This window comes from Aotus nancymaae, unplaced genomic scaffold (assembly GCF_030222135.1).
Source record: "Aotus nancymaae isolate 86718 unplaced genomic scaffold, 86718_ANA_hifiasm-v0.15.2.pri h1tg000069l, whole genome shotgun sequence".
In the NCBI taxonomy this organism is placed as follows: Eukaryota; Metazoa; Chordata; class Mammalia; order Primates; family Aotidae; genus Aotus; species Aotus nancymaae.
In genome coordinates this window covers 1248695-1272186 of record NW_026988484.1, presented here as the reverse complement: position 1 = coordinate 1272186, position 23492 = coordinate 1248695, and the positions used below count along the sequence as shown (strand labels likewise).

Below are 23492 nucleotides of genomic sequence, written 5' to 3'. Positions count from 1 at the left end.
TAAGATGAAAGATAAAAAATAGTCTATATTTGCAGATAATGTTTCTATACAGAAAACTCCAAGGATTCTGTCAAAAGAAATTGCTAAAAATAAGTGGACTCACCAAGGTTGGAGGGTAGAAAAACAATGTCCAAAAATTATATTTGTGTATACCACCAAAAGTTGTGTGCAATTCAGTTTAAACATCAATGGCATTTACAATCACTCAAATCACACACACACACGAAAAAGCACCACGGGATACAAATTTTAACAAAAATGCATAGGGATCTATAAGCTGAAAATTTTAACATTCATGAAATACTTTGAGGAACGCTTAACTATTATAAATTAAGAGACCTACTGAACTCATGAACTATAAGACTCAACATAGTGAAGACACCAATTCTTAACAGATTAATCCACAGATTCAATTCAATTTCTGTGAAAATGTGAGCAAGATTGTTTTGTAAATATGTATAAACTAATCCTAAAAATTATATGGAACGTCAAAGGAACTAAAAATGCGAAGTCAATTTTAAATAGGAGCAAAAAAGAATCACTTTACTCAATTAAAAAATTTACCAATGGTTGGGCGTGGTGGCTCATGCCTATAATCCAAGCACTTTGGAGGCCAAGGCAGGCGGATCACCTGAGGTCGGGAGTTCAAGAACAGCCTGACCAACATGGTGAAACCCCGTATTAAAAAAAAAAAAAAAAAAAAATTAACCATTGACATTTTGAGCTAAATAATTTTAAAAAATTTAACAAATAAAAATTTACCATATAGCTACAGTAATGAAAGTAAACCAAAAGATGGGCATCAAGAAAAAGCCTGAGTGTTAAGACATGTAACCTTACTGATTTAATGTTGAGTATTTCATGGCTCAAGCCCCCTAAATTGTCATAGAGTTATGCTTCTCAAGAGTAAGTACTATTGGGAACACAGAAGATGTGCAATTAAAGTTTGCAGACTTTTCCTAAACTAACTCTTCTGACACTGGAGAGCAATAAATGTATATACAAGACACAAAAAGGGTCAAGGCCCTTTACCTTGAAACATTTCCCTTCCCCCCAATAGACTAAGGAATCTATGACAAAGCGCTGCAGGCTTGGTAAAGTCTGAAAAGATGTGTGCTTGCATTTCACTTTTTTCTGTTTCCTCCTCCTTTTAAAAATGATTCCTGAGATAACATTGCACTGTAAACTAAGGAGAAAGATGCAGCTGAAGGTTTTCCTATGTGCACAATAACCACCAGGTCTCTCTCCAGGATAAATTATCAGATGGAGAATAAGGCTCTAGACAGAATGAATTTCTAATATGACTCTTCAGATCACATGTAATGTTGAGCAACAGAATGTTTTCTCACAGTGAAGACACTTGTGGGGTTTCTCTTTGGTATGGTTGATCAGATGTAGAGGAAGATGTTTCCTCTGGCAAAATGTTTGCCTCAGTGGTTACATTCAAAAAGTCCTTCCCTAAAAGAAGTTCTCGAAGGGTAACTGAGGTCTGCCCACTTGTGAAAGGTCTTCCCACATCTGTTACACTGACAGGATTTCTCCCAGTATGCATCCTTTGATGCTGAGTGAGGGATGAGCTGCGACTGAAGGCCTTTCCACATTCACTGCACTTATAGGGCTTCTCTCCAGTATGGATAATTGCATGTCGAATGAGATTTGTGCTCCAGCAAAAAGATTTCCCACACTCAACACATTCATAAGGCTTCTCTCCACTATGAATCCGCTTGTGCCTCGTGAGGCCTGACATGCGAGTAAAAGCCTTTCCACACTCCACGCACTCATAGGGCTTCTCTCCAGTGTGGATGCTGAAATGTCGAATGAGGTCCTTCCGATTGCTAAAGGCTTTCCCACATTCTTTGCACTCAAAAGGTTTTTCTCCAGTGTGGGCCCTCTTATGCAAGATAAAAGTAGAGCAGTGGGTGAAGGCCTTTCCACATTCACTGCACACGAAAGGCTTCTCCCCAGTGTGAATCCGCTGGTGTCTCTTGAGGTATGATCGATGGTTGAAAGCCTTCCCACACTCGAGGCACTCAAAGGGCTTCTCCCCAGTGTGGATGACATAGTGATGAATGAGGGCTGCGCTCTCCAAGAAGACCTTCCCACATTCACTGCACTCATAGGGCTTCTCCCCTGTATGAGTCTGCTGGTGCCACATGAGGTATGACCTGTGTTTGAAGACCTTGCCACACTCCAAGCACTCATAGGGATTCTCACCACTGTGGACAACATAGTGCCGAAGAAAACCTGGCCTATGTCGAAAGACTTGCCCACATTCTGTGCACACAAAAGATTTTTCTCCAGTGTGTCTCCTGTTATGCAAGACAAAATTGGATCGGTGGGTGAAGGCCTTTCCACATTCAGTGCACTTGTAAGGCTTCTCTCCACTGTGAATCCGCTGGTGCTGAGTAAGGTATGACTTCCGGTTAAAGGCCTTTCCACACTCCATGCACTCATAGGGCCTCTCCCCAGTGTGGATCATGTGATGTTGCAGGAGATGTGTGCTCTTAATAAAGGTTTTCCCACATTCTGTGCATTCATAGGGCTTCACTCCAGAGTGAATTTTCTCATGTCCAGCAAGGAGGTGTTTCTTGTTAAACACTTTTCCACATTCACTGCATTTAAAGATATTTTCCTCTTCCTGAATCATGGGATCTTTACCTGATTCACATGAGTTATGGCTATGAACTGTATCTGCTGGAGAGACTTGCTCCTGTCCAATCCTTGAACACACACCATCAGCTGTCCCTAAACCATCACATTCAGGGCTCATTTTCCCAGGAAGTTTCTGCTGTGGATCTATTCCTGGTATGAAGTGTCCTTCCTGCATTTCTGATAGCCCATCCTGATCCTTGGCCTGCCCCAACTGGGAGTCCACTGAGTTTCCTTGTGTCAGTTGTCCCTGAAATGAGACTCCTTCTGACAAAGCTGGATCACAAGTAGTAGGTTCTGTGGTCTTAGGCTTTCCTTTGTCACCTGAAAGAAATCCAGTGCACAAAAGGGCCTGTTAGTAAAGGACACCATGGAAAAAACAATATTACCATTTCTGTGAAAAACCATGGATAAAAATATTGGCTCTGTGTTTGCTATTTTCTGTATCTCAAATTCTTGGGTTTGTAATTTCTTTCTATTCCGGTCCCTGGACTCAGGATATCCTGAAAGGGAGACCTAGTGGGGAGAGGCTGGGTCAGGAGACAATGAGTTTGTAGTGGGGCCACCTTCACAATTACACATTGGACCTGGGTGGACAGGGTAATGATTATACTGTGCATGGTAAGCTTCCTTTAAGCAACTAAGCAAGGATGTTCTGTGTTTCTACAAGAACAAGAGGAAGGAGCACCTCATGAGTCCACATGGAGGACAGGAAGTAAGCAACAAAAATTAATTCCCAAAAAGAAGTATGCTTGTTGTGTGAAGTCATGGAAAGTAACCTGTAAACAATCCCAAAATGTTTTTACTCATGTGGGACCCAATAGCCCTAACTGACAGTTTATGCAAGCAGGTAACTCATTATGGATCCCTCCACAGTTTATCCTGAAGAGCTGACTCAGGCCACACCAGAACACTAAACCACATGATTAGACGCTTCGGGCTTAATATAACATAAACGCTGAATCTCTGGAAAGGATGACATGCTGGAAACTGAGCCACACAAGTGATGATACAATCAACTGTGGTTATGTAATGAGGCTTCAGTACAATTCTGGGCAATGAATAGCTGGTGAGTGTCCTGGGTTGGCAACACTCTAAGCTCATACTGCCATATGCCAGACTGAGTTCCTGAAGATACTGAGGCTTTGTGTTGGGAACCTTTCCAAGTTCACATTCTGTGTCACTTCTAATTTGTTCCCTTTGTCTGTAATAAATATGACTGTAACTAAAATAGGTTTTAGAAGTTCTGTGAGTCTTTTTAGCTAATTAGTAAACCTGACAATTGCTTTGGGATCCAAACTTGTAGTTGGTGTCAGAAGAGCTGGACAGACCTGGTAGTTTTAGAGGATTGTGTCCTTAACCTTGAGTTCAGCTGATCCTGGGTAGGAAGAAATCAGAGTTTTCCCATAAGAAGTGCTCGATGAAGTGAGTCCTATGCTTGTGATGAAGAGCTGCCACAAAGAGAAAGCAGGAAGGACACTGTAGTCTTAGGAGACAATACAAGGAAACTGCAGGATGGTGTTGATGACAATCCGGGGACAGAGGGGAAACTGACTGCCATGATTCTGAGCCGGGTGACAGTGAAGGTCATGTGACTAATGCTACTATCAATCCAGGGCTCATAAGGAAAGAGGTACGAGGACCTGGCTTGACACACAGTCTCATATGCCCAGGGAACAGCCTGGTAAAAAGAGCAGCACCATACACATAATCAGTGGTCAGGCTGCTGTGTATGGTGCTACTCTTTTCATCTCAGCCTCCCAAAGCCTGTAATCCCACTGCTTTGGGAGGCCAAGATGGGCAGATTACTTGAGCCCAGAAGTTCAAGACCACTCTGAGAAACACAGCAAGCCCCCATCTCTATTAAAAAAATTTTAAAAACAAAAACAAAAGCACATTAGCCAGGCATGGTGGGGCAAACTACCCTGTCTCTTAAAAACAAACAAAAAACCCCAAATACACATAATTAAGATGAAGAAAATTATAGAATCTTATTTGAAGATAATAAAGAAGATCTATATCAATGAAGAATTGAATAATATGAACTGACAATTTGACCCAAATTATATAAATTCAATATAATTCCCTGTAAAATACCAACTATACTTAATTATGGAACTTGATGGTATGTCAAATTAAGTAAATGAAGCTAGAAAAACTGGCTAGCCACATGGAGAATGAAAATAACTGTATTGCTATCTCACTATATAGTCCAAATCAACCTCACTGAAAAAATGTCAAGTGCCAAGTTTTAAAACTTTTAGAATAAAATATATATTTAATATTAAGTAAATCAACATTTTTTATATAAGACAAAAAGTCATTAATTATATAAGAAAAGTCATAAGTTAGACTACAGTAAATTAAGTGAAAAATATCTTTTGGTGAAAAAGATACTTTAAAGAGAGTAAGAGGACAAAATTTAAAACTAGAATATATTTTTCAGCATATGTAAGTGATAAAAGGTAAGCATAAGAAATGTAGAGAGAATCCCTACCAGGCAAACAAAGAAAGGAAAACAGGTTAATGGAACACGAATTTATTGTAAAATAAATAACGATTTGTATTTTCACAGAAGAAAATATAAATGAACTAAAAAATCACAGTAAGTTGCTAAAACATTTCAGCAGCAAAAGAAAGGAAATCGAGAGCACATGAGACTATTCTGTGTTCATTTAATGAACAAACATTGAGAAGCCTTATAATGAAAAGGTCAACAGAACCTCTCACTTTCCTGGTTAAGTGCAAACTGGCATAGGCTCTTTAGAAAACAATGGGAAGGATCTTGCGAACTTGAGCATTTGCATAGCCTACAAACCAATAATTTCACTCCAAGAATTATAAAAATACACACCTACACATGTGGAAAATGAACTACATATATGAATGTCCACAGTATCTCTGTTTTTGTGAATGAAACGTAGACAATTATTATTATTAGTTTTTGCCTCTAGTTCATGGTCTCTCATGAATTATTTTTACTTATTTATTTTTTTGACATAGGATCTCACTGTCACCCACGCTGGAGTGCAGTGGCATGAGTAAGATCACTTCAGCTTCAACCTTGTGGGCTCCAGAGATCCTCCCACCTCGGCCTCCTGAATAGCTGGGACCACAGGCAAGAGTCACCATGCCCAGCAATTTTTTAAAATTTTGTAGAGATGGGGTCTCGCCATGTTTCCCAGGCTGGTCTCAAACTCCTGAGCTCAAGTAATCCTCCCACCTCAGCCTCCTAAAGTGCTGGGATTATAGGCATGAACCACTGGGCCAGCCAAATCAGACAATTAAATGCCCACATAGTAAACAAATATATCAATGAATATATAAATATGTCATGAGCCACAAGCATTTGTTTTTTCTTCAAGTGTAAGAAACTTGAGGCCGGGCATGGTGACTCAAGCCTGTGATCCCTGCACTTCAGGAGTCCGAAGTGGACAGATTGCTTGAGGCCAGGGGTTTGAGACCAGTCTGGGCAACACAGTGAAACCCTGTCTCTCCTAAAAATACAGGCAGACACATGCCTGTAATCCCAGCACTTTGGGAGGCCGAGGCAGGCAGATCGCCTAAGGTCAGGAGTTCGAGACAAGCCTGGCCAACATGGTGAAATCCTGTCTCTACTAAAAATACAAAAAATTAGCCGGGACTGGTGGCAGATGCCTGTAATCCCAGCTACTAGGGAGGCTGAGGCAGGAGAACTGCTTGAACCCAGAGGCGGAGGTTGCAGTGAGCTGAGATCGTGCCACTGTACTCTAACCTGGGCAATGAGAGCGAAACTCCATATCAAAAATAAATAAATAAATAAAAATGAAAATACAAAAATTAGCCAGGTGTAGTGGCATGCACCTGTTATCTCAGCTACCTGGGAGGCTGAGGCACACAGACTGCAATGAGCCAAGACAGCACCACTGCACTCCAGCCCAGGCTATACAGTGAAACTCTATCTTTAAAAAAAAGGAAAAATTAAAAAAAAGAAACAAGCATATTTTTATGTTGAGTAGAGAAAGGATGAAATTACAAAGCAAGCAGAATATAAATGAAGAAAGGATGTCCATGAAAGGGAATGTGATCTAGACCCTGGTACAGGAATTGGCCATGGCTGGAGCAAGACCTTGTCCAGTAAGGAAAAGGGAAGTTATCAATACAAGAAGTTGAGATGAACGGGTAACGGCTGCTGATCAAGCAATACAAGACAGCAGACATTGTTTTAACATGAAAGCATGCTGATACATCAGCACTCATATGCTGAGACATCTGTGCCTGAAGACTAACTGTCTGGTTGGCTGGATGCAGGGACTCGTGGAATGGTGGGGCTGACCTGTCTTGAGTCTCCTAATCTGCCTGGATGGCAGAAGCATTCACAGAAACTTGGGAGGCGGCAGGAGTCAGCAAGATCATGGATTCCTTCTTAGGCATGCTGAGTTTTGTGTTTTTGAGATTTTCAAGTGGAGATGTGACACTGAAGAGGGAACAGTCTGGAACAGACTCTGAGGGCTGAACAGGGACTGCACAGACACTCAGGGTTGGATGAGCAGCTCAAGGAACCCATGCAGGCAGAGGCCTAGGCTCTGCAGTGGCACCAATCCACACGCCTGACAGATGACCCCAGTGCCCTCAGCAGCCTGAGTGTGGGACAGAGGTCATATGTCACCCTGAGGGTTTTGGAAAACAGGAGATATAGGAAGACATGGGAAAAGGACTGCTTCTTAGTGTCTGACTGACACTCAGGGGACGGGTGGAAGGAGAAGGTGGGAAAGGCTGGTAGGCAGAATATAACTGGAAACAGACATTGGGAGAGTAAGGTAAACTATGCAGGTTTATGCATTAATGTATCACATGACTACATCTTCAAACTGCCCAATGACATAAAAATAATTTCTGGTAACACTTTTCAGGAACGGACCTAGTGTAGTGGACTGAGTAGGTGCTCACCAAACCATCTGCTCTTCTCCTTGGACATGCAGCTCAGCCACATTGCCCAGGCCCATGGACCCAAGCCAAACGCCTAGTTCCTGTGGGTGGAATGTAAGGGGAGTTGGTATTTCTGGAAGGGGGTGTAACTTCCCTTATTCTCTCAATTCTCTGCCTGCTCAAGGATGTTAGGATAATCTTAACGCGACAGGCTGATGACAGAAGGAAACTGAGTCCTGAATAACTGTGGTACAGAACTCCCTGCTGACCCACACAGACCTTGGTATGAGTGAGAGTTTTCACATGTGAACCACTGAGATTTTAGAGTCTGTCTGAAATAGCAGCTACTGTTAACTTAGCTGAAGTTATATATAAAGACAGGAGATCCTGCATCTTCATCAGGGCCACAGAGCAGGTGATTGGCAAGCCACATTCCAGGCCCACACAGTTGGAACCCCCACACACATCTTGGTTTGTAAATCCCACTCCTTCCCAGGAATGGTGACAAGTGTGATGGGGCTGGGAGGACAGAGGAACCACAGGTCAAACGGCTCCATGGCTCTTAAATGGAACATTCTACTGTGATTTATTGTAAGAGTTATACACAGAGAGGCCACAGTGAGAAGCTTCCCAAGAGATCCCAGGGCCAGTGGTCTCCTCACAGTCTCAAACCTGCAGGGATTCCCACTTGCCCAGATCTTGGCTCCTACCTGGACGGGTGCCTTGGGAGAGGTCTTCCTTCCTGGTCCAGGGCTCCTGCCCATGCTCTAGGTGGTAGATCAGCTCAGGTCTGGGAACAGGACACCCTGTTTATGGAGAAAGAAAGTGGACACATGGATGCTGGTGAAAGGAAATACAGACCTACAATCTAGTCTGGGACTTCAGGATGGGGACCAGACCTTGGAACGAAGCTGCTCCCGTGCATGGGAACAAAAAGCTGGCATGTGACCTGGAAACCAAGAGCAGGCCATGTCATGCTGCCATGAAGTCTCTACTCCTGACAGTAAGTCAAAAGCTAGTACTTATAGGATATAACCATGTCCAGGGGACTGGGCCACACAAGTTAAATGCATTATGTAATTCCAAGAGTGAGTATTTATGGAGTATCTTAGAGAAAAACTGATGTTTACATATTAAATAATGACTCTTTTCATTCAAAACAAGGTATGTGATTTCATTGATCTAAGTCTTACTTTTTTTGCATTCTAAGCAATGTTTTATAATGCTCTTCCTGTAGACCAAAGACAAAATGAGGATTCTAGCTGAGGATTTTCTCACAGCATCCCCAGGAAGTCCACATCATGATCAACACCATTTTACTGACAAAGAAACCCAGGCTCAGGAGGTAAAGTGATTTGCTGAAGAGCACAGAACTGGTGAATGGCTGAGTCAATAAGCACCTGCTCCTGCCACCTCTGTCGGTGCTGTTTAACCACAAAGCTACACAACACTGCCCAGAAAGTGCCAGGTCCAGGCATGCCAATGACAGTTATCGTGATGAGATGACAGTTAACAGTGCTGGTGGCGAGAGAGATTGCAATGGCTCCCTGCACACAGCCTTGTCTCCCAGGTGCTGTTCTGAGCCCTTTTCATGTAATAACTGTATTAGTCTGTTCTCACGCTGCTAATAGACGTATCTGAGCCTAGGTAATTTATAAAGAAAAGGAGGTTTAATGGACTCGGTTTCACATGGTTGGGGAGTCCTCACCATAATGACAGGAGGCGAAGAAAGGTACATCCTACAGGGCAGCAGGCAAGAGGTCATGAGTAGGGGAACTCCCCTCTATCAAACCATCAGATCTCATGAGACTTATTCGCTATCACGAGAACAGCATGGGAAAAACCACCCGCGTGATTGACTCACCTGGCACAATGCAGGGGGATTATTTCCACTGAAGGTGAGACGTGGGTGCCGACACAGAGGCAAACCGTATCAGTCACTCTACCCTGGGATGCAGATGTGGGAAGTCCTCATTTTACCAGTGAGAACACTGAGGCACAGACAAGGTCAGTGACTTGTCCAAGGCCACACAGCTTTTAAAGAGCAGAGCTGGGGCTGGACACCATGGTTCTGGCTCCCATCCCAAACACTGCACTGAGGAGGAAACTACTAGCACCACAGAGTACGTGGTGGTGGTGACGACGATGCAGAGATGTGAGCTGGAGGACTCATCCTCAGGGACCGGCAGCCAGGGAGAGGGGCAGGTTCAGGGACTCCAGACCTCAGTATTTCATGAACCACCAGAAATTTTAAAAAGTGAACATTCTACTGTGATAGGATAAGGACATTTACAGAAACATCAAATAGTGTACTCTCAACATTGTATAAAAAGAGAACTTCTAATTAAAAAAAAAAAAAACCCACAAAGGACAGCTTCACAGATGAAGATTTACCTTCTAAACCGAGTAAGTTTAGGTTCATTCACACCAAAATACAGTAGTCGTATTTTCTTGACTTTGCTCAGAACATCTTGAAGGCTTTTCAGACCTTGGGAGAGACTGCTTCTCTCAGGGACAGGTAATTTCTAGGATAACAAACTCCCCTGGAAACAAGCACATGCCTTTCATGTGCAATGCACCTAATCCCAAACCATACCCCCAACCACTTCCTCAACAAACTCTCATATGCCAAGTATTTCCTCTGCCCTAAATCAACCCAGGGCCAGGTGCCAGACAACTAGAGATAGTCCCTATGCCCCAAACCTCACTGAAATTACTCAAATTAGCCAGCCCTAAACTGTTTCCTATGCCCGGTCTTGCTTTTCCAGAAGAAACCCCACTATGAAGGGAAAACTCTCTCTAATCATGTTTTTCCTCTACTGCCACACCGTGACAACAATCAATACAGAACAAGACTTCTATGACCAAACGTGTGTGGGCTTTTCCCCAGACTCCAAGCAGCGGACACCATTGCGGGGCGGGTGTCCTCTAATTCTGTTCCCATACAGTCCACCCAGAGATAGCTTCAGATCCTACAGGTTGAGGGCTGAGTCTACAAGACTGCCCCACCCTACATACCAGTCCCAAGTCCAGGCCTCCAAAATGTCTGATTGATGGGCTGTGAGTCAGGGTTCCCGAGACCCACTTTGGGTTCAATTAATTTGCTGGAGCAGTTCACGAACTGAAGGAAACACTCATGTTTACCAGTGTATTACAAAGGATATTGCAAAGGATACAGATGAAGCGACTCCTAGGGTGAGATGTGGGTGAAGGCGCACAGAGCTTCCACGCCCTTCCTGGGGGGACCACCTGGAAGCTCACTGAACTGTGACCTCTTACAGAGTGTGTAGTGGTGCCATCTCTGCTCACTGCAACCTCCAGCTCCCTGGTTCAAGGGATTTTCCTGCCTCCTGCCTCAGCCTCCCGACTAGCTGGGATTACAGGCACGCACCACCATGCCCAGCTAATTTTATTTTCAGTAGAGATGGGATTTCACCATGTTGGCCAGGATGGTTTCCATCTCCTGACCTCATGATCCACCCACCTTGGCCTCCCAAAGTGCTAGGATTACAGGTGTAAGCCACCATGCCCAGCCAACTGTGACCTCTTGAGTCTTTAACATCAGCATTCCTTCCCCAGGATCTAGGGTTGGGCCCACTCATAAGACCCACAATCAGAAAAGTGGAGGAACGTTAGAGTGAAAGGAAGGCAGGAGAAGGTCAGAGTCCTGTCCCCAAGGCCTAACGCACCCAACATTTTAATGAAAGGGCTATGGGGGTTATGAACCAGGAACGGTGGACAAAACCCAGCATGTTTCGTAAGACCCCTTCACCCTCCCCTTCCACGCCTATAAGATCAATGAGATTATGCACATAATAAAAGTATCTGGAGTCCAGAGCTCGGGGCCAACGCTTGGGTCCAGGGGACCAACGCTGTAAACTCTACTCTTGTGTCTCTGTCTCTATTTCCTTTTAGCAATCCCTCGTCATCACCAGGACTAAGGGCACCCCGACATACGGGGTTAGCACTGGTACCCAAGTGAAGAAGCCCAGTAGACTTTGCTACTTTCTGTCCCTTAGCCAGGATGTCTGTGAGAAGGGGTGGGACCCAAAGAACAACACACTTGGTCAAACTTCGCAGTCAACTTGGCACCGAGTGTCCCATCTTCAAATTTACTGCACACTGCTGACTGCCTAAAAATTGTCCCTTTCCACATAAAGAATTCTGAGAATCTCTTTCCTCACTGAAAAAAACAAATAAAAATCACACGTCTACACAACCAAGGCCACAGTACAAAGCCTTGCCAGGACACTCTTTATTCTCTTTGGAGTTACAGACATTACTGATAATAACCAAGGCACACATTTCACTTCTCAAAATAAACAATGCCAGACTCCTGAAAGATGCATGCAATAACACTTTTATATTCTTTTTTTTTTTTGAGATGGAGTTTCACTCTTGTTACCCAGGCTCGAGTGCAATGGCGTGATCTTGGCTCACTGCAACCTCCGCCTCCTGGGTTCAGGCAATTCTCCTGCCTCAGCCTCCTGAGTAGCTGGGATTACAGGCACGCGCCACTATGCCCAGCTAATTTTTTGTATTTTTAGTAGAGACGGGGCTTCACCATGTTGACCAGGATGGTCTCGATCTCTTGACCTCGTGATCCACCCGTCTCAGCCTCCCAAAGTGCTGGGATTACAGGCTTGAGCCACCGCGCCTGGCCAACACTTTTATATTCTTAACAGGATTCTTCTTTTAACAGCATTAACCTCTCTCTATTGTCACCCAGACACTTCTATAAATTGAAATCCTTTGAGTACACACAACAAAGTTGTGTGAGAATTAAATGAGTGGAGTATGGACAGTGCCTGGAACAGGCCTGACACCCAATCGGTGCTCTGGGGACCTGGAATGTGACTATTAACAGCTTTTCTTAAAAGTGATCCACTTTTTATTTTTCTCAGATTTCTTTAGAAAGGCAATCCTCATCACTCTGTAAATGGAAAACGCTAGAGCCACTTGCCTTGATGGCAGGTCACCATGAAAATGCAGCAATAAATCAAAACAATGCTGCCTGTCCAGGGCTGTGAGCCTAAGGCTGCCCTGCTGTGGAAAAAAGGAAATTACCAACAGTTTGCAGGATGTTAAGACTCTGTACTAAGCCAAACCAGACTTTCCCTCAAACACTCAAGAGGCAGGAAGAGAAGAAATAAAAGAACAGACTCCTTGGGTGTTTCTCAGTGCCAGCTGATGAAGTGTCCAAGCACTCTGAAAAAGTTTCTCAACCTCAGCACAATTGACATTTAGGTCCAGATAGATTTATGTTTGAGGGAGAAGGAACCAGAAGAGACAGAATCTGTCCTGTGCATTTTAAGAATGTTTGGCCGCATTCCAGGTCTCTACCCACTAGATGTCAATATCATCATCCCAGTTTTAAAAACCAAGGCAGGGCGCGGTGGCTCATGCCTGTAATCCCAGCACTTTGGGAGGCCGAGGCGGGTGGATCACGAGGTCAAGAGATCGAGACCATCCTGGTCGACATGGTGAAACCCCGTCTCTACTAAAAATACAAAAAATTAGCTGGGCATAGTGGCGCGTGCCTGTAATCCCAGCTACTCAGGAGGCTGAGGCAGGAGAATTGCCTGAACCCAGGAGGTGGAGGTTGCGGTGAGCCGAGATCGCGCCATTGCACGCCTGGGTAACAAGAGCGAAACTCCATCTCAAAAATAAAATAAAATAAAAACCAAAATGTCTCTGCACGTTGTCCAGTGTCCAGTGAAGCTCAACATCGTCCCTGCTTGAGAACCACTAGCTTAGAAAGACATAAATAAGGTAAAGGGAGGAGAGTGAGATGAGAAAGAGGTCTCCCCGAGATTCAGTGGTCAGGGAAGGGCTGGGTGAGGAGGCAATGATGGTGCTGAGAAGGGGCAGCCATGCGAAATGCTGCATTACCCTGAGCACACTCATCAAAGAAATGCAATGGGCTGAGGTGAGTGCGCACTTGGGGAAATAGCAAGAAGCCTAGAAAGGCTGCAGCAGAGTGAGCTCAGGATGAAAAGATGTGAAGGTGATTAAAGAGATTAGTAGAGTTTTAAATAACTTTACAAACTACCTAAACCTAAAACATTTTTTGTTTTTATTTTTTATTCTTTTGAGATACAGTTTCACTCTGTCATCCAGGCTGGAGTGCAGTGGTGTGATCTTGGTTCACTGCAACCTCCACCTCTCGGGTTCAAGGGATTATTCTCCTCAGCCTCCTGAGTAGCTGGGATTACAGGCGGGCACCACAGCACTCAGCTAATTTTTGTATTTTCAGTAGAGAGGGGTTTCGCCATGTTGGCCAGGCTGGTCTCAAACTCCTGGCCTCAGGTGATCCACCTGTCTCAGCCTCCCAAAGTGCACCTGGCCCCTGTAACATTTTTCTAACTTTGCTTTCTCTCTTCTTATTAACACAGAATGTCATTCCAGTTCCCTAAAAAGAAGCAAGTCTTACCCTAAACTGTTTAAAGAATTGCCTGGATTTAAACTCTCCTTTCCTCCAAGCTAAATGGAGTATGGTGATTTAGGACTGGGTAATTCTTTGTTTAGTTCTTATGTACTGTGGAAGGTTTAGCAGCATCTCTGGACTGTACCCACTAAATGCCAGTACCATCTTCACCCAAGGTGTGACAGGAAAAATGACTGCATTGTCAATGTCTTCTGGGGGAAAAACCACTGATTGTTGAGGAGTGCTGCTGTAAACTTTCCTCTTCTACTAGCAGTGAATTTTGGTCCTGGACTTAGGAAAAGAGGAAATCATGAAGGCACATGAGGATAAATAAGCCTCATAATTGAGACTGTGTCATTCAGAACAATACTTGGTTGTTCACCTCCTTTAAGGGGGGGAAAAAACCCAATTACCCCCTGGAACTGAAAGTAAGTCTCCTGAGGGCCTGCTTGACTCACCCTTTTTTAGAGAATACCCCATCACCCATGACACCACTAACTGGGGTGGATCAGATACATGCAGCAACCAGCCTCAGTCAGTCAGACGCCTCTCTGGAATTGCAACAACAACAGCAACAAACCTGCAGACAGAGGCCAGTCTATGCTGGGCACTGGGTGAGAGGCCAAAGGATATATGAGCTGGAGACGGGGACAGCACTTGCTGCCTCAAGCATACCTCATGGGGACCAGAAAAACAGACAAGGAATCCACGGGGTCACAGAGAGTAAAGCCCAGGTGGTGTGATGGTTAACACTGAGTGTCAACTTAATTGAAGGATACAGTGTTGATTGTGTGTCTGTGAGGGTGTTGCCAAAGGAGATTAACATTTGAGTCAGTGGGCTGGGAAAGGCAGACCCACCCTTAATCTGGGTGGGCACCATCTAATCAGCTGCCGGCACAGCCAGAATATAAAGCAGGCAGAAAAAATGTGACAAGACTAGGCTGGTTTAGCCTACACCTTTCTCTCGTGCTGGATGCTTCCTAGCCTCCAATGTTGGACTCCAAGCTCTTCAGCTTTGGGACTTGGACAGGCTTCCCTCCAACGTCAGACTCCAAGCTCCTCAGCTTTGGGACTTGGACTGGCTTCCCTCCAACGTCGGACTCCAAGCTCCTCAGCTTTGGGACTTGGACAGGCTTCCTTCCAACGTCGGACTCCAAGCTCTTCAGCATTAGGACTTGGACTGGCTTCCTTCCAACATCAGACTCCAAGCTCCTCAGCTTTGGGACTTGGACAGGCTTCCTTGCTCCTTAGCTTGCAGACGGTCTATTGTGGGATCTTGTGATCATATGAGTCAACGCTCCTTAATAAACCCCTTTATCTATCTATCTATCCTATTAGTTCTGTCTCTCTAGAGAACTCTGACTGATTTTGGTACCAGGAGTGGTTCTAGAAGAACAGAATATTAAGGATGGCGCTCTTTTGTTGGTTTTGGGGTTTCTGGAGTTGGCTGCTTAATATGATTAGACCCCAAAATACTAATGATTCTAACAGTATGCAGAACACCGATAGTCCTTGGAGTACACTGTTTAGAGAGTTACGCAAAATAAATGAATCTGACACTCCTGATTCACAGCTCGCACGAGGGAAGTTTAGTGAGTCTATATAATACCTTTGACTGTATGGGGAGAACCAACGAACATAATGAAGTTGGTTGGTTGCTCCTAAGTTCACTGGACAAAGTGATGAAATAAAATGATAAACTCAGGGGTCTTTCCTCTCGGAAGTCTTCTCTCTCTCTCTCTCACTAGAGACAGAGCCATTTTCCTTACTCTTCTGCCTGTTAAACCTCCACTCCCCGCTCCCTCAAAAAAGAAAAAAAAAAAAAAAAAGATGAACTCAGGGATTCTAACTCCTGGCTTCAGGAGCAGATATTGAGCCTCAAATCTGCTAGATTGTCCTGAGTGAGTCTTAGGTCCTGTACAGAAAGAGCTGAAATTGTGGAAAAACAGACACAAGTTCTTTGTCATGTGGGTGGCTGACCTGCGATGAAATGTGCTTGCACAGCCTTGCCAAGTGTCTACTGTTAAAGTGAGGGCATTAAAAAATAATAACAAAATAAAAATAAATAAATAAAGTGAGGGCATTGATAAGAAAAGAATGGGACCCTACAACTTGGAACGGGGACGTGTGGGAGGACCCTGATGAAGTTGGGGATGCTGTGTTAATAAACTCTGATGAACCTTTTTTGCCAGAAGAAACAGTGTTCCCATACCCATGCGGCCACCAGTCTTCCCACCTTTGTCTGAGGCGAGAAACCCTATGCTGCCTGAGGCAGTTGCTAGGCAAGATAATGTTGATTCTCCTCAGGAGCCACCTGCGACATCTTTGTTTGCTTCTAGACCTATAACTAAAGTTACGGTGGGCCCACAGAGGTAAGGTTCAGTGCGTGACTCACGGGGAGGTGAGCTACACTCAAAAAGAATCGCTTTAAAAAAAAATTGCTTGAGTTTTCCAATTTATGTAAGCAGAAATCTGGAGAACAGGCATGGGAATGAACGCTAAGGGTGTGGGACAATGCTCGAAAGAACACGCAGATGGATCAGGCTGAACTTACTGATTTGGGCCCACTAAGTAGGGATACTGTATTTAATGTTGCAGCTCGGGAAGTTAAAAATGGTTCTAATAGTTTATGTCCTTGGCTAGCTGAAATACAGATTAAAAGATGGCCCACTGTGAGGAAGCCAGAAATGCTTGATCTCCCTTGGTTTAATGTAGAGGAAGGCATCCAAAGGCTTAGGGAGATTGGGATGGCGGAGCGGATTAGTCACTTTAGACCTACTCATCCCAGCTGGGAGGGTCCAGAAGATATACCCTTGACCACTGATTTGCAAAGCACACCTGCATCTTTGAGGAGCCCTGTAATTGCTCTTCTCTGTATGTTAGATCTAGCAGAGGGAAGCAAAGTCACTATCTACAAAAATTTAAATACAATGAAAATAATTGGATTCCGAGGGGCAGGGGCCAAGTGGCAGCACTCAGCCAACAAAGACAAGGTGGGCATAGCTATCATAATGGACAGCAGGCAAAGCAGCAATCAGAATAGTCTGACTCATGTAGAGCTCTGGCATTGGCTAATTAATCACAGTGTTCCTAGAAGTCAAACTGACAGGAAGCCTACTGCATTCCTACTTAATTTACATAAGCAGAGAACTTCCAGGTCAAATGGACGAAAGACTAATCTGAATTACAAAAGCAGAGAATCATGGCCCCTCAATCAATTTCCAGACTTGGGCCAGTTTACAGACCCAGAACACCTTGAATGAAGGGGAGGTCAGGTCCCCTGAGGAAGGATCCCACTATACTACTGACAATTTACGCTGTTAATCTTTCTCCCATCCTTCCCCAGGACCTCTGGCTTTCTACCAGGGTAACTGTGCACTGGGGAAAGGGAAATGATCAGACATTTCAGGGACTACTGGACACAGGGACTGAGCTGATGCTGATTCCAGGTGGTCCTCAAATTAAAGTAGGGGCTTATGGAGGTCAGGAGTTTTAGCTCAGGTCCGACTTACAGTGGGTTCAGTGGGTCCCCGGACTCAAACTGTGGTCATTTCCCCAGTGCCAGAATGCATAATTGGCATAGACAAACCTAGCAGCTGGCAGAACCCCCACACTGGCTCCGACTGGTAGGGTGAGGGCAACTATGGTAGGAAAGGCCAAATAGAAGCCTTTAGAGCTGCCTCTACCTAGAAAAATAGTAAATCAAAACCACTATCACATGCCTGGAGGAAATGCCATTAGTGCCAGCATCAAGGACTTTAAAGACACAGGGGTGGTGGTTCCTACCACACCCCCATTCAACTCTCCCATTTGGCCTGTGCAGAAGACAGATGGATCTTGGAGAATGACAGTGGATTATTGTAAGCTTAACCTAGTGGTGATTCCAACTGCAGCTGCTGTCCCAGATGTGGTTTCATTGCTTGAGCAAACCAACATGTCTCCTGGTACCCGGTGTGCAGCCATTGACTTGGCAAATGCCTTGTTCTCCATTCCTGTCCCACCAGAAGCAACAGGCCTTCAGCTGGCAAGGCCAGCAATATACCTACACTGTCCTACCTTAGGGGCATATCAACTCTCCATCCTTGTGTCATAATCTTATTCAGAGAGAACTTGATTGCTTTTTGCTTCCACAAGATATCACACTAGTCCATTACATCGATGACATTAAGCTGATTGGATTCAGTGATCAAGAAGTAGCAAACACACTGGACTTACTCGTCAGACATTTGTGTGCCAGAGGATGGGAACTAAATCTAACAAAAAATCAAGGACCTTCTACCTCAGTAAAATTTATAAGGGTCCAGTGGTGTATGGCCTGTTGAGATATGCCTTCTAAGGTGAAGAACATATTGCTGCATTTGGTCCTTTCTATAATCAAGAAAGAGGCAAAATGTCTAGTGGCCCTATTTGGATTTTGGAGGCAATACATTCCTCATTTCGGTGTGTTACTCTGGCACATTTATTGAGAGATCTGAAAGGCTGCCAGTTTTCAGTGGGGTCCAGAACAGGAGAAGGCTCTGAGACAGGTCCAGGCCTCTGTGCAAGCTGCTCTGCCACTTGGGCCAAATGACCCAGCAGATCCAATGGTGCTTGAGGTATCAGTGGCAGACAGGGATGCTGTTTGGAGCCTTTGGCAGGACCACAGGCAAGTCACAGCAGAGGCCTCTAGGATTCTGGAACAAGGCCCTGCCAGCTTCTGCAGAGATAACTACTCTCCTTTTGAGAGACAACTCTTGGCCTGTTACAATATGGGTAATCAAGTCACCATGTGATCTGAACTGCCTATCATGAACTGGATGCTTTCTGGCCCAGCTAGCCATAAAGTGGGTCATGCACAGCAGCATTCCATCAACAGATGAAAGTGGTATCATATGTGACTGAGCTTGAGCAGGTCCTAAAGGCACAAGTAAGTTACATGAGGCAGTGGCTCAAATGCCCATGGACTACACTCCTGCCACCCCGCCTTCCCTCCCCTAGCCTGCACCAATGATCAGCTGGGCAGTTCCCTATGATCAGTTGACAGAGAAAGAAAAGACGAGGGCCTGGTTCACAGATGGTTCTGCATGATATGCAGGCACCACCTCAAAGTGGACAGCTGTAGCACTTCAGCCCCTTTCTAGGACATCTCTGAAGGGCAGCCTTGAAGGGAAATCTTCCCAGTGGGTAGAACTTCAAGCAGTGCACCTGGCTGGTGTACTTTGCATGGGAGAAATGGCCAGATGTGCAATTATATACTGTTTCATGGGCTGCAGCCAACGATTTGGCTGGATGGTAAGGGACTTGGAAGAAGCATGATTGGAAAGTTGGTGACAAAGAAATCTGGGAAGAGGGATGTGGATGGTATTCCATGTGAGTGCTCACCAACAGATGGTCTCAGCAGAGGAGGATTTTAATAATTAAGTGGATAGGATGACCCATTCTGTAGACACCACTCAGCCTCTTTCCCCAGCCACCCTGGTCATTACCCAATGGGCCCACGAACGAAATGGCCACGGTGGCAGGGACTGAGGTTATGAAGGGGCTCAGCAACATGGACTTCCACTCATCAAGGCTGACCTGGCTGTGGCCACTGCTGAGTGCCCAATTTGCCAGCAACAGGGACCAACACTGAGCCCCTCAATATGGCACCATTCCTCAGGGTGATTAGCCAGCTACCTGGCAGCAGGCTGATTACACTGGACCTCCTCCATCACAAAAAGGGCAGAGGTTTGTCCTCACTAGAATAGATACTTACTCTGGATATGGGTTTGCCTATCCTGCACACAATGCTTCTGCCAAGACTACCATTCATGGACTCATGGAATGCCTTATCCACCATCATGGTATTCCACACAGCATTGTCTCTGACCAAGGCACTCATCTTATGGCTAAGGAAGTGCAGCAGTGGGCTCATGCTCACAGAATTCACTGGATAGAATGGTGGAATGGCCTTTTGAAGTCACAATTACAATACCAACTAGCTGACAATACCTTGCAGTGCTGGGGCAAAGTTCTCCAGTAGGCCATGTATGCTCTGAATTAGCATCCAATATATGGTACTGTTTTTCCCATAGCCAGGATTCATGCCCTGTGATTAAGGTCAATGGGGAATCAAAACAGCCCAATCCAGGCAAGACTAAAAATGGTCCAGACCCTTCAGGAATGAAGGTTTGGGTCACTCTACCAGGAAAAAAAAAAAAAAAACGACCTGCTGAGGTGCTTGCTGACAGCAAAGTGAACACAGAATGGGTAAAAGAAGGTAGTCATCAATACCAATTACAACCACATGGCCAGCTGCAGAAATGAGGACTACAATTGCCATATTTCCTCCTTCTTTTGTTAAAAACATGTTTGAGATGTATACACTTGTACTAAGAAAACATCTGCATTTTATTTCATTTATCATGCAATATAAGATTTATTGACTTCATATCAGCATTTAAGTATTGTTACCTTTATGTAATAGCACTTAGGTTGAAGACTGGTGTGTTTCCAGTTGTAAGAATAGTTGTATCATGTTAGGCATAATTATGACCTTATTATTGTCTTTATTTGAAGATTATGTATGATCTCAGGAGATGTGTATGGGTTCAAGTTGACAAGCTTTGGACTTGATGGTTAACACTGCGTCAACTTGATTGGATTGAAGGATGCAACGTATGGATCCTGGGTTTGTCTGTGAGGGTTGCCAAAGGAGATTAACATTTGAGTCAGTAGGCTGGAAAGGCACATCCACCCTTAATCTGGGTGGGCACCATCTAATCAGCTGCTGGCACAGCCAGAAAATAAACATGAAAAACATGAACGACTAGACTGGCTTAGCCTACCAGCCTACATCTTTCTCCCATGCTGGATGCTTCCTGCCCTCCATCATCGGACTCCAAGTTCTTCAGCTTTGGGACTCGGACAGGCTCTCTTCTCAGCTTGCAGACGACCTATGTGGGACCTTGTGATCATGTGAGTTAATATTACTTAATAAACTCCCTTTTTTATATATGTCTATTTGTTCTGTCCCTCTAGAGAACCCTAATACAGGTGGTCATTCTTGTCTTGAACTCACTAAGGCAGAAAAAGCCATAGAGAATAGACAGTGACATGAGCAGACCCAGACAGAGAAGCCAGGATACCATTGTGGTGGTTGTCAGTTCCTACACCAGCCCCTCATGAAGCACAACTGGAAATTCTACCTTTGGGTTCTGCAAAACACCCGACTTCCTTCTACCACCTTCTTCTCCTTCGGCTGGGAGCCAAAGAGTACTCTGTCTTTAGCCCAAAGAGATACAGGGAGACCAGACAGGAAGAGGTGAGTATAGAAAATGACTAAAGCTGTGGGAAAGAGGCAAGGTAGGTTCCAGAGGCCTTCTTGTGCAGCCAGGCCTGGAATCAGAAGGTGAAATAAAGGAGGTGGCAGGTCCCTTGCATCGTGGAGAGGGAAGGCCTTACCCAGAGACACCAGGAGTCCACAGTTTTCCAGCATCACCTCCTGATACAGGGTCCGCTGACCTAGGTCCAGCTGCCCCCACTCCTCCTTGGTGAAAGTCACAGCCACATCATCAAAGGTCACAGAAACCTGGAAAGTCAAATAGAAGTAGTAGTATTGGCCTTTCAGCTGCTGAATGTGATCACAGCTTGTGCTCCACTGGAAAAGGTGCAGAGAGATGGAGGCCTGAAGCACAGAGCACCTCCTGAGGGCCTAGCTCTGTGCTGGGCTCAAGAGGGAAGGTATTATCCTCAAGCTTTGAGGATAATACCAGAGTAAAGGAGAGAAGTCTCCTATTTAGGAGCCACTAGAGAATGACACAGGACAATGGAAACAACTTGTGGACTGTGAGATACAGATACTAAGGGTTGTAAAACGACAGGGAAATGAGGAAATGGTAATAATAGCAATTATGGTTACAACAGCAATACCTGAGTCTCACTGGTCCAGCTAGGTGCCTGCCCCATGTCGAATGCTTCACATCCTGTGTTAAAGTGACTAGAAGTCCCCAGCTCCAAACATGTGAAACTGACACTTGACAGCTGTTACCTCAAAAACATCATTTCACTTCTCTGAGCCTTGATTTCTGGATCAATACAATAATACTTCCCACTAGTAACAGCTGTTAAATTTAAAGAGAAATTATCCAATACTCAGTGTGCTTTGGGATTTTTATTAATCCTTCCACAGCCCCTGCAATCAACACCATCATTACCTTCACAGTCAGTGACTTAACAGTGTAACTCCAACACTTCATCAAAGCAAATCTAATGCAATGAAGTTATAAAGCATTTCCACTCATTTCTGCCTTTAAATCCATTTCAATTAGCCCTGAAAACCTATCTGTGGGCCAGGCATGATGGCTCATGCCTGTAACCTCAGCACTCTGGGAGGTTGAGATGGGCGGACCATTTGAGTCCAGGACTTCGATACCAGCATGGCCAATATGATGAAATCCCATCTCTACTAAAAATACAAAAATTCGCCAGGTGTGGTGGTACATGCCTGTAATCCCAATTACTTGGGAAGCTGGGACAGAATTGCTTGAACCCAGGAGGCAGAGACTACAGTGAAGCAAGATTGCGACACTGCATTCCAGCCTGAGCGACAGAGGGAGACCCTGTCACAAAACAAAACAAACAAAACAAAACAAAACAAAACAAAACAAAACAAAACAAAACAAAACAAAACAAAACAAAACAGCTATCTGTGAACACGGGCACAGAAAGCACAGCATTCCTCACTGACCCCACATGAGAGGCACTGGAGGGGTTTGCATCTACTTGGGGAACGACAGGCCCCAGACCAGCTTCCCATGCCCTCTGGGATCTCCCCGGGTCTCCCAACTCACTCTCCCCGCCCCCCGCCCCCCGCCAAGGAAGTTCCGACATAACTTCTCTCTTGACGCCAGCATACTCTGAGCCCACGGAACACGAGTGGCCAAGGATAATGCAGGCTGTAGCCATGAGAATAAGGGCCTCTGACTGGCCACAATGTCTATATTAGCTGCGAATGGGTGGAACATCCAGGAAAAGACCACACACTCTTTCCCTCCTTGTCTCAGCAGCCGCAGAAAACCAGGGCAACCTCACAGGCCCTCCTGGGCCTCCTTAAACATACAATATACCTTGTCGCTGTCCACGCACTTTAGTCGGTCTGTTGTTGCCCTGCCCTCCACTTCCCCACTCAGATCCCCAATTTCCTGCTAGAATGAGACCTGGTCCACCAGAGTGGACGCCTGCAGGCCAAGGATGATGGGAGTCCCAGCTCGACAACCTCCAAAGCTCCTTCCAGGAGGCCCAACACCCCTTAGGACCAGGTATAAATTAAGTGGCGAACCAGCTCTACACACCAAAGCGAACGACTACTGCGAAGACAAATGCAGGGACTACCTGGGCTCCCACCCACTACGGGAACCGCCTCTGGGCTGGCAAGGGAGCGGCAACGGCGAAGCCACCGTCCACTCACCTGAGCCCGGTCCGTCAGCACCGCTGCCGCCATCACGTCACCCCCTGGGCCGCAGAGCTGGGACAGAAAAGCCTCGGGCGG

General features: G+C 45.2%; 1 protein-coding gene across 1 annotated transcript; it reads right to left on the bottom strand.

Moving 5' to 3' along the window:
- On the bottom strand, positions 1-23492 carry ZNF264 (zinc finger protein 264). Its single transcript, XM_012465349.2, has 4 exons — positions 23412-23492; positions 21407-21533; positions 8268-8363; positions 1-2973 (listed from the first exon to the last, which is right to left on the bottom strand). The coding sequence occupies exons 1-4, from the start codon at positions 23442-23444 to the stop codon at positions 1346-1348; spliced, it is 1884 nt and encodes a 627-aa protein (XP_012320772.2). The 5' UTR covers positions 23445-23492; the 3' UTR covers positions 1-1345.

Coding starts and splice junctions, on each gene's coding strand:
- ZNF264 (XM_012465349.2), bottom strand. CDS start 23,444: ATGGCGGCAGCGGTGCTGACGGACCGGGCTCAG. Junction 21,534..23,411: donor TGCTGACGGACCGGGCTCAG/GTGAGTGGACGG, acceptor TTGACTTTCCAG/GTTTCTGTGACCTTTGATGA. Junction 2,974..8,267: donor CTCCCAAGGCACCCGTCCAG/GTAGGAGCCAAG, acceptor GATTTCTTTCAG/GTGACAAAGGAAAGCCTAAG.